General features: G+C 40.5%; 3 protein-coding genes across 4 annotated transcripts; all 3 read right to left on the reverse strand.

The window, feature by feature from the left end:
• On the reverse strand, positions 271-3316 carry LOC109720633 (cell wall protein RBR3). The gene is made up of 2 exons (XM_020247874.1): positions 2177-3316; positions 271-606 (listed from the first exon to the last, which is right to left on the reverse strand). The coding sequence occupies exons 1-2, from the start codon at positions 3266-3268 to the stop codon at positions 445-447; spliced, it is 1254 nt and encodes a 417-aa protein (XP_020103463.1). The 5' UTR covers positions 3269-3316; the 3' UTR covers positions 271-444.
• Positions 5309-5842, reverse strand: LOC109719990 (zinc finger protein CONSTANS-LIKE 2-like). The gene has a single exon (XM_020246849.1). The coding sequence runs from the start codon at positions 5840-5842 to the stop codon at positions 5309-5311; it is 534 nt and encodes a 177-aa protein (XP_020102438.1).
• LOC109719887 (ubiquitin-conjugating enzyme E2 22-like) lies at positions 7454-10496 on the reverse strand. 2 transcript variants are annotated; one of them, XM_020246724.1, is made up of 7 exons: positions 10381-10496; positions 9303-9428; positions 9056-9200; positions 8889-8966; positions 8675-8787; positions 8326-8429; positions 7454-7994 (listed from the first exon to the last, which is right to left on the reverse strand). In XM_020246724.1, exons 2-7 carry the CDS (start codon positions 9303-9305, stop codon positions 7691-7693), a joined length of 747 nt encoding a protein of 248 aa, XP_020102313.1. In that variant the 5' UTR covers positions 9306-9428; positions 10381-10496; the 3' UTR covers positions 7454-7690. The 2 variants fall into 2 exon arrangements, with proteins under 2 accessions (XP_020102313.1, XP_020102312.1); XM_020246723.1 differs by lacking the exons at positions 9303-9428; positions 10381-10496 and having other exon boundaries at positions 9056-9233.

The following is a 14755-nucleotide window of genomic DNA, read 5'->3' on the forward strand; positions in this document are numbered from 1 at the left end:
CTTTTCTGATAGCTTTACTTCTGGTATGGTTGATACTTGGAATGAGCAATGTTCTCTGTGCACCAAAAGGTGACCTCTTCATGCAAGGGTACTTTTTTTCACAGTTAATTGTATCACACTTCTATGTTTCAATATTGAAACCCTGAAAGTGTTGTCTAAGCCTTTGGATGGATTGAGAGCAAGAATTACACCAAACTTTTTAAGCATACAAATACTATTTCTCTAAAAAACAAAAAACATGTTGGCTGTGAAAATAAAACAAAAAAAAGGGAAAGAAAGTGACAGAAGTCATGCCATGTCTAAAGGATTAGTCCATCATAAAATTGTTTTACAAGTCAAGCTAGCATAACAAGAAAAAAAAATGATAAACGGAAAATTACACATTATAAAACTGTTTCTCTTCGCGCTAACAAAGTATAAAATGCCATAGTTTTTCATGTTTGATCACCAACCATACTTGGCTTGTGTCTCTGCCTTGGTTAGAAAGCCGCGAGCACGGCGCTCGGAAAGTTCCATCTCCTTCTGCTTCATGTCGAAGTATAAGGAGCCAATCTGATGCTTTCGTTTCTGCAGTTTCGAGGGCTTTCCCTTGGCAGAAGAAACCGGCTGTTGCATTAAACTTGTAAGTAAGATTAGGAAAAACTAAATTGATTTCGTCGTACGAAGGAAAGGGCAAAAACAAATTAGTCGAACCAATCTATTGCAACGGAACAGTATTAGCCCAAAATGATATCATGCTAGGACAGGTAACTCGTATTTGGATTTAAAACCTGAGCCATTTGGTAAACATAAACTAGGTTGGGATTTTGGACTTTTGGGTCCAGGCTGAATTACATATCATGATTCTTCGCCAATAATGATGCAATGCAAGCATGCAAGCCCCTGGAGCCTTCTGCTCATCCACTTTGGGTGGTATGGTCTACAAGTCCAACATGTAAATCTTTCAAACAGAATAAAAGGATTCATGCTACGCAATTTTAGAGAGCTTACAAGACTCGATGACAAATCCCACCTCCTGAGTTTGCTTTATAGAATAAAAGATAAGTAGAACAGGCAATACAAGCCAGCACATTTCTCAGATAATAACCTAGTATATTATGTTCCGCAGTTCCAATGGTTTTTTTTACTTTTTATTTTTTCCACATAAAAGATTACATTCCATTCAACAACATTTTAGCCTCTTCTTGAAAAGCAGAAAATCTTCAATCATTTAATACAAACATAAAACCAACCAAACAAGTTTACTCAATTTCGACCCTAAGTCAAGCACATTGGCTTAAATGCAAGCCACTGTTGCAAACTAATGTAGACATCATTAGTCGATGATATTATAATAGTTTAATCAATTTTAGACAACTCCCTAGTTGTAGCTTGTTCAAAAAGGCAGTACACCCTTGTTACCCAATCTGACCGGTATCCTACAATTGGACCCAAATGGGCTAACCTAGATCCCAACGACAACACTGAATCAAACTGGGTTTCATTCACTTTCATCAAGTGCAGGTGTAAGATTAATTTAACATTGATAAATTTAGACGTCTTATCTTGACTAGAATCATGCTTAAAATAATCTCCCATTTATCAGAGATCCTGACCACAATTTGAACAGCCAAACACTACAACAAAAGCATCATAGAATTTGGAGACAATTGCAACCTTAAGCATCTTGACATGAAGTGGATTCTCTCAAGACTTTAAGTGTGACAACACAATCCAAAAGTTTACAAACTTCATCAGACAACAGTCAAAATACATGCACAATACAAGAATTTGGTTTTTTTTTTTTTTTTTTCCTTTCATTATTATTACAAACTAGTTAAACCTACTTCACCCCAGCGGGAGCGTAGGCCTGTTGTTGCTATCCTTGCTCTCTTGAGAGAGATCTTGAGTTCAATTCCTAGCACTAAATCTCAGTTATATTCTCGTATAAGTGGTTAAATATAACACTCATCATTCACAGCAGAATAAAATTTACATACTTTGCTAACAACCTATAATAGCAAGGAATGTGTTCAATTCTCTACTTTTCACCTCGTTTTCCAACAATTAGAACTAAAAGAACAACATAACAAATACTAATAGTAATCCAATCCGATTTAGCATAACTAAAGCACATGTTAAGCAGATAGTAGAGGCAGAAACTATGGAAAAACAAATTTGTTAGCATGGCACAAACCTGATATGATGGTCCGAAGGCGATCCCCGTCAGCTTAGCCTGATCCTCCCTCGGCCGGTTCTTCACCAACTCCTCCTGCTTCACCTCCACAATCTCTATCGGCATCTCATTCCTCCCTCTCTTTCCCTTACTCATTCCCACATCGGCGACCACTGACGCCCCCCTATCAATCGATCCGTCCGACCAACTCCCCTCGTAACCCCCACCGTAATCCACTCCACTCCCATAACTCTGCTCCCACTGAGACGCATCTGCGGACCCGTAACTACTGCTCGAAAAGCCCGAAGCCATCGCCCCCTCTGCACCGCCTTCCGCAGAAGCGGTTGGGTCACTAACCCAGCCGCCATTATAAGCCCCATAGCTCTCATAAGCTATCGTCTCTGCTGCTTCGGCTTCTGCAGAAGCACCAACCCAACTGCTACTGTAACCCCCGTAGCCCTCGAAGCCGCTCCCTTCTTGCTCCGATTCGAGCTCTTTGACACTAACTGCTGCCGATTCGGCTTCCACAGCGGATCTCCGTGAGGCGATGGAAGAGGCGGCGGAAGGAGCCAAGCAAAGAGAGTTCTTTGGCGCGGGGAGCATAGAAGAAAGGTTCTTCTTTGATCCCACAGTAGAAGAAGAATCGTTAGCGGGTTTCCTCTTACGCACCTCGTCCTCATCATCCTCGTCGTCCAAATCCCTCCTAGGGTTTACAGGCGGGGTAAAGCGCACCACCTTCTTAGGGTTAAAGTCCAAGGAGAGAGGATTCGAGGACTCCTTCGATTTGGGAGGTGGCAGGGAGGAGAAGAGCGAGGAAGAAGACGAGGTTTTGGGCGGCGGGAGGGAGGAAAAGATGCGAGCTTGGGGCTTGGAAGGTTCCGGATTTAGGGTTCGGATGGAATTAGGCTGGGACGATCGGGGATTAGGGTTTGTGGGGTTGGGGGAGGAGGTGGGGGGTGGTAGTGATTTGGGTGGGGCGAGAGAGGAGAAGAGAGAAGAAGAGGATTTGGGAGGGGGGAGAGAAAAGGAGGGTTTTTTATCATCTTCTCGCTTGGGTTCGTGCTCTCCTTCATCGTCCTCGTCGGAGGCGTAGCTCGCTAAGAGAGCGTCCATGGCGATGGAGAGAGAGAGAGAGAGAGAGAGAGAGAGAGAGAGGAGGAATTAGGTCGGGTTGGAGACGAGAAATATTTGGTGGGGATGATCCCCAAACGTGAGACTCTTCATCCGCCGTTCGCGCTGCTATGAGATTCGCGCAGACCGCATGATCAGCGGCTGATGAAAGTGTTTCGATGATTGAGGGGTTCGGTTCTGGTGAAATGTACGAGTAGCCCTTGTACTTTTCCGATATTACGACTTGGTACTCTCCTTCAAGTAGCCCGGCCCGATAAATTAGGCCGGGTCCGTGAAAACGGAGACCCGAGCAACGTATTTCTTTAATGGGCGATGGCCCAGTAAAATAGGCCGGGCCTAAAATGGCGGCCTAGCATTTTAAATTTACTTGGCCTGGCTCGGTATATTAGGCCGGGCCGGAAAATGGAACAGGCCTAATATTTGGGCCGGGCCTGAGAAATGGAGAGCCTGGTTATCTAGTTCACTAGACCCAGACCGGTAAATTTCTGTGAGAATGTAGGTTCGGGCTTTACCTGTTTGTAATGGGTGAGGCCCACTGGCTCAGTAAGTTGGAGTACTTTAAAAACGGAGGCCCAGGCTTTACTTTTCATATATAGTACAATTTTTTATAAAAGAAACTAAATTTACAATTGGAATTTAAAGTACCTAAAATAGAAACCATCTTAGGCTTAGTTTGGTATTGAGATGGATGTAACGCTATTAGATAGAACGGAGTTTAGAAAATACATATAGGGATATGCTTTTGCGTTCTCCGATGGGACTGTAGAAAATATATTGTAACTGACTAACCGCAATATGCGGAACGCAATATTACGTACGGAAACAAATAGTGTATTTTTCCAATCGTCATTTCTCACCACATGTAACGCAATTTCTCTGCAATCCCAAACAAAGCCTTAGTAGAAGAACCGCATTCGAAATTGATGGCTAGCAGCCATACACAGTTTTGAATGTTATAGAAGAAGTAAAGAACCCTCTTTTCGACCCTGACTCTCCCACAAGTTGCTGCTTCAGCTTCAACTAGGCAAATTTGGTGACCGTGGTTTGTTATTTTCCGATGACAGTTATAGTGATGACCGTAGCAGCAGCAGAACTTCATGGCGGCAGTGGCGATCAAGAAGTATCATCTTCGTTTTTAACTTTTAACAGATATGGTGCTGTTGACAATGATAGCGATAAAGAAAGAAATGACGAAAACTCGCTGCAAATACTTTTTTAACGCTTGTGCCCGCATTACTGCTTGTTAGTCTGCTTATGTCTTATCTGAGGTTGTTTACTAATTAGTCCTGGACCCCTATCAATGGTCGATGCATCCAAACTTACACTGTTATAGGTAGCTAAGTCATGAAACTAATTCTCTCTAACAAATTACAGATTAATAATTTTTTTTAAGAAAAGAAAATACAACCCACTAATTTCAAACCAAACAATGAATACATAACTAATAATATCTCAACAACACCCATTGCTACAGAGCTTGATCAGTTATAATCAAAGCTTAAAAAAATGAATAAATAAATTATAACAACAAAAATCTCCTAAAAAAAATCGAGCCGGGTTCGCCTACGCCGCCGACTCGCCCCATCCCTCCTCCGCCGCCGCCTTTGCCACTCCCATTGNGCAAACAAAGATGTAGAGGATAAAAAAAAATAATAAAAATAAAGAATAAAAAAAAATTTTGTCTCTTTGAAAAACTATTTTGTATCGTTACTATTTTCGGACAAGGCCAAAAATCAGAGAAAAAGAAAAAAGAAGAGGCAAAAAATCAGAGAAAAAAGAAAAATAAGATGAAGGTTGTACTGTTAAAATTAAATTGCACTATTTTAAAAAAAATTGCACTGTTTAAGGTGAATGTTATACTCTTTAAAATAAAAATTACACAATTTCACCAAATTTTATATTATTTCATCCAAAATTGCACCATTTCTCCTTCTTCTCCTTTGCCTCTTCCTTCTTCTTTTTACACCATTACGCCATTACACCGTAACAACAAAAATCTCCTAAAAATCGAGCCTGATTTACCTACGCCGCCGACTCGCCCCATCCCTTCTCCGCCGCCTTCGCCACTCCCGTTCGAGCACGAGAACGAGCACGAGCGCTAGCGATCCCCGTATCGCGAGTGCCGCTGCGGAGCTTCGCGGCGCACGAAAGCACCGCCCCATCTAGGGCTATGCCTATCCGGCTCGAGAGCGCCGCGACGGGGACGCAGGAGCTCAACGACGACGACACCGACGCCGAGGACGTCATCGTCGGCGTCAGCGGCGGAGGAAGGGGCGGAGGGGGAGGGGCAATGGGGTCGGCGGGGCGGCAGGATTGGCAGAGCGCGGGGATCAACAGGGGGTGCGGGGCGCCGGGGCCGGAGAAGCGGTGGCCGAAGTCAGCGGCACGGGACGAGGCGTAGGCGAGGCGGCGGACGTGGCGGGCGACGAGGAAGTTGGCGCCGTGCACGGCGGCGTCGCAGGACCAGCAGAGGAACGCGCCGTCCGCGTCGCAGTACACCGCCGCCGCCGCAGCACCGCCGCAGAGATCGCAAACCCACGCAGCGGCCACCACCATGGCGTGGAGACCCTAGGATCGGAGGAGTGAGTGAAGTGGGGAGTGGGGAGGGTTCGCGTGGAACCCTAATCCATGCATCGATCGAAGGGGGAAAGAGAGAGGGGGACGGGGATAAACGGTACCCCGAAGATTCCGCAGGGGACTACGGAAAAGAGAAGGGTGGTTTTCGCAAAAACAAGGAGCTGCTTTGAAAACGGTAATAGAAAAAGAAAAAAAAAAAAAAAAAAAAAAATTTTTTTTTTAAGATAGGTAGCACACTACCCGCTTCGTTTATTTCATTTAGAAATAAACTTAGCTATAAATGTGAATCAACTAGGATTCGAACTTGGATCTTAGATACCAACCACCAAATCTTTTGCCACTTGCTCTAGAGACGATCACCAGATGTGTATCTAACTATAGATCTGTGCAACTGATAGTTTCTTTATAATGAAATCTTCTCGAAGGCTCTCTCAGTAGTGGATTCAAAATTCTCAAAGGAACTGTCCTATTTTGAACTGTTCAATTCTATCCTTACTAGAACAAGAAAAAAGATACTATCCTCCCCCTAAATTTCAAATATATCTATCGGACTATAAGTTCTGGATTATGTACCATTTTTATTGATTTTTTAAAATTTTATATACACTTCAAAAAAAAATCTTAATATTTTATCACAGATTATTTAAAATTATTATTTTTTCTATATTATTGATCCGTGACAGATATATTTGAAATTTTTGTCGATATAATATTATAATATAATAATATAAATTGAGACTTCATACAAAATAAAAATTAATTAATAAATAATAAATCCATTTCGAATAAGGTAATAATAATAATAAGGGTACCATGAAAGGGCAGCCGTATGAGGCGGCGTAGGGGAGGGGTAAAAGAGTCATTCGAGTGGCGACACGTCCAGGAGACGAGGACAACACGTACGATGACCGCTCAAAATCAAAAGCAATCGTCGAATCAGGGCCGCAGGTTTCCCGGCGAACGGTGCTGAAGCGGGTGCGCGTCCGCGCTTGACGTGGGGATGGGAATAGAACGACCGGTGTTTGATTACGACGCGTGTACGGCCACAGGCGGCGCGTGTGGGACGCTGCGCGGTGCCACGTGTGTCGCCTTCTGACTCTCCCGCGCGGTTTACGGTTTAAGGCGTGGGGAACTATTGCGTGGACCTGGTCCACCACGTCAAAACACCGCAACCCTCGTACATAGAGATCGGACGGTCCAGGGATGACGTGGCAGACCAGGTCCAGGTGCCAGGGCCACCTTAAAACGTGCCTGAGTTTTTGCGTCGGAGGTTGAAATCAATGTATTCACATTTGCTTGAATGCACGCACGCATGGGCTTCTTCGGTGCCTCGGCACCGCACAGAGCACAATTTGTGTGGGATCGCTTTCTAAAGTGATTAATATTCAAGCGTCAATTTTGTTTTGCCTCGCATCTGAATTTTTATAAATAAGAATTAAATCATGTAAGAAATTTAGAAAAGATGAGATGAGTTTTGAGAGACTTTTCCATAAGGATCTTAAGGAAAAAAAAAAAAAAAAAAAAACTATTTTTTTCTCAGAACTAAATGAACGAAAAACACTTTCCCAGTCAGAAAACAGTTCTCCCGAATTCTTTTTCCGAAATCAAACACTCAAAGGATATAGATAATTTGGGGGTATCTTCGTAGGATTGTAAGTGTACATGCCAAAGGAGGAAGAATTCAAAAGAAAAGGATCAAATGAATTCCCCCCTCTTCCCTGTTCCAAATGATGTTATACATATGTTTAAAGTTATTTCCATCTCCAAAGAAAAAGTCTGACAATTTTCTGCTACCTATTCTCGCTTTTCATTCTTCCGACTCCTCATCTATAATCTCTTCAGGCTCTTCTTCCTCGCATCCATCTTCTTCTTATCTACTTGGGCTTTCGCAGCGACTGCTCCTTCCTTCTTTTGCGGCTCCGATGACAGAGCGACGCACGCATTCTGATCTTGAGAGTTTGTCGCCGATCCTTTAGAAGCTGCAGCTGCAGTTAATGTTGCAGGGGCCAATGGGACCTTGCCGCTTGGTATCGTGTTCACTTGATCGACATTCAAAGCCGTGGTGGACTCGGAAATTGCCCCGGTTTTCGATTTGGTCTTAGGTTTAAGAGCGTGTATTCCCGTGTACAATCTGGTGCAATGTATCAAAAAAATCAGCATAATCTATTATGTTACGACAAAGAAGACTACGTGAAAGATAAATGTTCGACAACAAAGAGGAAGGATTCATAAGCACTAATATGCTTGCTCTTTTTGGATTTGATTTTCGTCATTTAAGTTTTCTTTTAAAAAATTAAATAGTGACAAAGAAAAAGAATACACCGATGATGGTTTAAAAAATCTGACAACAAGTATGAAGGAAAATCCCAATTACATTGTAGTGTATATAACTGCTCAAGAAAGGTTTCTTATGTATATACACACCGAGGGTTAACGATCAGAGAGAGAGGAGAGAAGCTGACCTAGCATGCCTTGCATACTCCTCATAATTCTCGAGCAACATTTTCCCAGCCTGTTCATTGAGAGCAGATTCAGGAAATGGTTCGATCAAAAGGCATCTCACCACCTATCAGAAGAACCAATGAGCCTTGACTTAGATAAATATAATCACAAAGAGAAGCTTTAAGACTGTGCCCCCCAAGAAATCGGTAGTCATATGATAATTTAACCAAAAAGATACGGATTAATTATCAAGACAATTTACTATTACCAACTTGAAAATTTTGTCTCTGGATTAGAATCTACCGCCAACAAAATGTAATGCGATGGACATAAACACAATGTATAGAAGGCAAGCAATTTTCAACTTACAAGCAAAACATGTCGCAACCCAAGACTTGGATTCCAGTCCTTTTTCAATGTGTTGACACAGATCTCACCATTTGTCGCTATATTAGGATGGAAGATCTTTGTCATGAAGTAGCCTAAAAATTGTAGGGGAAGTCATAAGGTAAGCACTCAGATGTAAAGATTAAGGAGGGGCCGCGGGGGGCTCTAACTTGACTCAAAATAGGTAGAGGAAAACCTTTCGGAGGACACTGAGGAAAGTCGTGAGACAATATCAGCTTCATGCGGAATAAGCCATTCTCATATGGGGTTCCGGCTGCAACATGATAGTTCCACAAGCTTGTTATCCATTATTCAATGAATGATAGCATATATGCGACGAGACAATAAATGATCGAGATATACCAGGACCCTCAATATCAGCAAAGATAGTAGAGAAGTCATCGTCGTTCACAATCACTTTAATGCCTTCAGGGGGTGTCTCATCGAGGTTCTTCAGTTCTTTTGCGAGTTGCTTGATGACATTAGGTGGGAGGTTTTCGTTGGTTGCCTGAAGATGAAGTGCCATGAAAAGCAATATGAGTACTTAATTATAACAACGGAAAATACAGAGTGAAACAGGATAGGGGGTAACTCCCAAGAATATAATTACCATGCCAGTTGAGTAATTGTGATGAAACTAGATCAGTGATAAGATTGCTGAAAATTTTGGGAGGCCAAATTATAATAAGATTTCTTCGAAGCTATAGTGATAAGCTTCACACCAGCCTTGACAAACCTGCATGTGAAATTTTCAGCTTAGCTTACTATACAATATGTGAGAAATAAAGCTGATCATTAAATTATGAGTATAAAATTTAGTTATGCTATATACCCCAGAATAGATCTCTCCAAACTAACTCAACACAACTCAAGTCTCACTTTGCTAAAAGAACTGTGAAGATACTCTTCTCATTTGTGCTTTCCTCCAATATATTTCCAAGAAAAGGAAGCAACATTTGCATCAAAACTAGTAGGATATGGCGTATGAACGATGTATAGAAGAGCCCCACAAGTTTCGATCATAAGCCTTTAAGTTTCTATCCTACATTGTAAATCTACTTGAAAATACTGTTTCGCCTAGTAAGTATCAAACTCCAGTTTTGGAAGCATGAAAATTTATACCTCATTCATTTCTTCATATTTTCTAAATCTTCTCCTACAAGGACTCTGCAGTTTTAGTGTCACACTAAACCCCAACATTCCAAAGCCCAAATATTTCATTAAATCCACAATTACCAAAACCCATCTTATCCAAACCACACATACATTTAGCGGCCCAAGCATTGTCAATTTCATATAACAATCACATTATTCACATACGCAACAATCTAACAGTATCGAATAGATCACTAAAAAGCACAATACCGATTTTCATGAACCGCAACCCAAAACACCGAGTAATACGAAACAATCGCAAAAGCAAAACCCTAATTTGTTCGATCGCACAACAACCTCAAGCAAAATAACAAATTTCGCTGATTACACTACTCAGAATCACAAATAAACCCCCAAATTTGAGATCTCCCGCGCTTAAAACCACAAATCACCAACAAGGAAACGACTACGATCTCCCACGCTTAACCTCGCAAATCACTGAAAAACGAGCCAAATTTCCAAAAACTCCCCAAATCGACGATCATAACAACAAAATAATCGACTCTAGAGAGAGGAACGAGGCGATCCATTACCAATACGATGTCGAGCACCACTTCGATCGATCGTGGAGAGCGAAAGCGCGATCGCAATGATTAGGGCAAAAACGGAGAGAGAGAGAGAGAAAGAGGGGGGAAGGTGAGAAGAAACAGATGACGTGGCCCCCAATTACTTCATACATATTTGTAGTGGTGGGAGACCATCGAACACCGGATCCAAAGACCCACGAATTTACCATACTACCCCTACCTTATCCGAGCTGACTAAATTACCCTCACTATAGAACACAACAGCTCACGGAGTTTGTTGCCTCTGAGGAGGGTATTTATGGTATATAAAAAATACTTGAGCTTCTCGATGTTCAAATATGCCCTTAGAGTAACATGAATTTACTCACTTTTCTGAATATGGTTTCTGAGAACTCGGAGGGTAAAATGGGAAGTGGATGTAGTTTGACGAAATTAGCCCTGCGAGCGGACCGTTGGAGCAGTGCTCGTTTAAAATGAGTGGCGTTGTTGTTTGCCAACCGTTGGTGGACTGCTGGAGTGTCGGCCCGATGGTAGCCGTTGAAGAGAGCCAGCTGGGAAAGCATATTTTTTAAAAAATGAAAAAAATAAATAATTCAAAAAACGAAAAAGAGAATTTTTGCGTGTGTAGTTGCGTATACATTGGATTAATTTACAATTACATTCTCAGAAAAAAAAGGTCTATATTCATGCGTGTTTTACTGAAAAATTATATTTTGTATTTGTACGCATGTGCATTTTTGTTATTTGTGCCACTTTCTCAGTCTTAAAAAAAATTAAGTGGAGGTTTGTGTTATGAATACTTTGTATGCTTCAATTGAATTAGCAATTATGTTATGTGATTTTGTTAATTATTATAGAGCTCTTTGACATGATTATCATGGGGCTACTAAAAATTCAAAATTTACCTACTCTATTTAGAATTCATAGATGATTTGTTACTAAGGATTCAAGTTACTTTCATGTGTGTGACTAACACTTGCTGTGAAAACTTTGCTAGAACAAAAAGGCAGTGGTGTATATATGGATTGGTCATGGATGTGCTTCCAATTTGAAATGATGCGTGTTTGCTCAATGGGACTTGATGTAATTACACCTGTATGGTTTGGTAATTAGAAGCCGTTTTTTATGGGAAAAATTTTATGGCCAATTTGCATAAAAAATTCACTTATTTTGGGCTTTTGCAAAATCGGGCCACCTTTTTCATTTTTGCAGATTTGGTCCGCTTTTTCAGCAAACTGACCAAAATACCCTTATTACTTTTTCTCTTTCCTCTTTCTCTCTCTTCTTCGTTTCTCTCGTTCTTTTTTTTTTTTCTCGCCGGTAGAGCGGAGGCGGAGCGGAGGCAGAAACGGTCCGTCTCGCCTCTCACCGTCATGCTCTCGCCCTCGCCCTTGTCCTCGTCCATGCACCCCCCATCTTCCTCGCCTCCGACCCCCATCGTTTTCTCTTCCCTTTTCTTTCGCCTTCCCGTTCCGGCTTCGGCTTTGCTCGTTCCTTCTTCATTTGCGCCTCCACGCCGCTTTGATTTCGCCCCCGGCCGACCCCGAGTAAGGTACAATCCCGCGCGAACACCATCGGAAGACGAGGGGTCTTAAAAAGCCCACAGCGCCCAGAGATCACCGGCCGTACTGTCTGAGATGCAGAGAAGGTAAAACACAACATCTACACGCCACAAAAACAGAAAAAAAAAATAAATAATAATAAATTAATAAAAATGAAGAATGAAGATGAATAACCTCGTAATTAAAAAAATTAAAAATTAACCACATCATAATACATAACACCGTTATATAAAAATATATACAACACACGACCTTTGAACAAATTAACTAATAAACTATCAGATATTTATCTTAAAACTGCACTCTTACTTAAGTATGATTTATACAAACTGTTTCTATAGTTATTAAAGCATGATCCTGTTGTATGCAAACTATTCACAAAATCTTAAAAACCGTATTTACACCAGAACTGGTGCAACAAGAGGAGAAACATGCAACAAGAGGAGAAACAGTAGTAAATACTCTCTTAGAAAGGCGTGCGGATTCCTCCCCTTCTTATTGCATTGTTTCTTCTCTTGTTGCATTATTCTCCTATTGTTTATAACAGAATGGTGCAACAAGAGAGATAACAAGTGCAACAATCAAGAAGATAATAAGTAGATAATATCTCTTAAAACATGCGTTCTCCTCTTGTTCTCATTCTTCCTCTATTTACCGACAGAAATGATCGCAACAAGAGAGAAACAATATATATATCCTCTTAAACAGTGCAGTTGGTCTTCATCTTCTTGCACTCTGTTGCTCCTCTGTGCAACGTTATTTCTCCCCTCTGTTTATTATACACAAAATGTGTGGCAATAAGAGAGGAAACAGTATAAATATCGTTCTTAAAAGGGTGCCAGTGTAAGATGACAAAAATAGTGTAAACAAGAGAGAAAAATGTGCGCAATAAGAGGAGAACAGTGCAACTATTTGTTAAAAGAGTGTAAATTTCATCTTAATGGAGGCATTTACATCTGATACGATGTATAAGAGAGAACACTTGTAAATATTTTTTCAAAGAGTGTAATTTTCGATTTAAAGAGTGTAGTTTTCATCTAAGGCCTGCCAGTTTTTACATCTTAAATAGTGCAACTTATAATTTTTTTGTGCAGCTTACACTGATACAATTTGCTGTTTATCCTTATTTTATAGATAATTTTTATGCTTTATTTTTTATTTTCTGGTTTTTTCTAGTTATTTTTTTTTGTCACCTCACTCCTGCCAACACCACGGTGCGGCGACGACGCACCGCTAAAGAACCCACTCGAGCTCGTAACGGCCGCACGGTGACTCCACCGGTGTACGTCGGGCGCCGGCTAATATCTCGTCGTCGGAGGCGGCAAGAATATGGGAAGAGGGAAAGCTGAGAAAGGGAGGAAAGGAGAGAAAGCGGTAGAGCGCAGTCGTCGATCGATGACGGGTGGAGAAATCGGAGGAGAAAGAAAATAAACAAAAGCAAAAAAAATAAAAAAGTCGTGGCGCGCCTTAGGCGGGGTGGAGGCGAGGAAGGTCGGGTGCGTGGAAGAGGTCAGGGGCGGAGGGCGAGCGCGACGGGCTAGAGAATGAGGTAGAGGCGTATACGGGACGCGTTTCCGCTGCACGCCCTTGTGCGGGAAAGAACAGAGAAACGAAGAGAAGAGAAAGACGTAAAGAGAAAAAGTAAAAAGGTTAATTTGTCATTTATGCTGAAACTGAAAAGTGGAACGAATCGCAAAAACGAAAAAGGTGGCCCGGTTTTTCAAAAGCGCCCAAAATAAATGATTTATTTTAATGGCAAATTGGCCAAATTTTATGCTACTAAAATTGTATATCTCGTACAGTTTTGTACCATCCTAGCCTACAAAATGCAAAATGGTAATGTTTGGAAAGCTAATCCTATTAGCACATGATATATATATATATATATATATATATATATATATATATATATATATATATAGTATGATCTAACAGCCGAACTCATATAACGGTAGAAATGATCAATGCGGTGGATCTAGCAGCCGAAAATTTATGGGTACAAAAAAACTTATACTCATAAGAATATAGTAGTCAAACTCATATATACGCTATGGCTACTATATTCTTGTAAGTATATATAGGCTATTTTGTACTAATAAGTTTTTAGCTGTTGGATAAAAAAATATACGGTTAGGATGATAGTGGTTTCCAATTAAAATGATAGTGGTCCCCTAAGGATGAGTGGGTGATTGGTTGAATAGTATGATCTAACGGGTAAAAATGAACAATATGGTAGATCTAATAGTCGAAAACTTATAAGTACAAAGGAACTTATATTTATAAGAGTATAGTAACTGAACTCTCTCTCTCTCTCTCTCTCTCTCTCTCTATATATATATATGTATGTTTTAAAAAACACAGAGGTTTTTGTAATTTTAAATTATTTTCGATGATGGAATATTTTATTCGATGATTGATTTCGTTAGATATGATACACGCTATTAACACTATTTAAAAGATATCATTTATCAAGTAATTTAAAAGTCTAAAAAAAGGTTATTTTAATGACCGATATGATATGTTTGTAAGTTCAACGATATAAAATAATCCAAACTAGTTAAAACTTTAAATAAAAATTTTACTTACTATCAAAAGCAAGATCAATTCATCCTATTTTAAATTTAAGTATTTTATTACTATTTTTCTGAAATTCTTATTTTCAGCCATTCATTTTGAGGCTACTCGTTTACAAATACAGTAAAAAAAAATATATTATAAGATTTGATTTCTAAATAGTTCTAACACAATAGATCATGTCTAATAGTATCGATTGCTCAATCAGATGTCTTATAATTGAAACGAATTTGAAGGCACGAAAG

This window comes from Ananas comosus, linkage group 14 (assembly GCF_001540865.1).
Source record: "Ananas comosus cultivar F153 linkage group 14, ASM154086v1, whole genome shotgun sequence".
NCBI lineage: Eukaryota > Viridiplantae > Streptophyta > Magnoliopsida > Poales > Bromeliaceae > Ananas > Ananas comosus.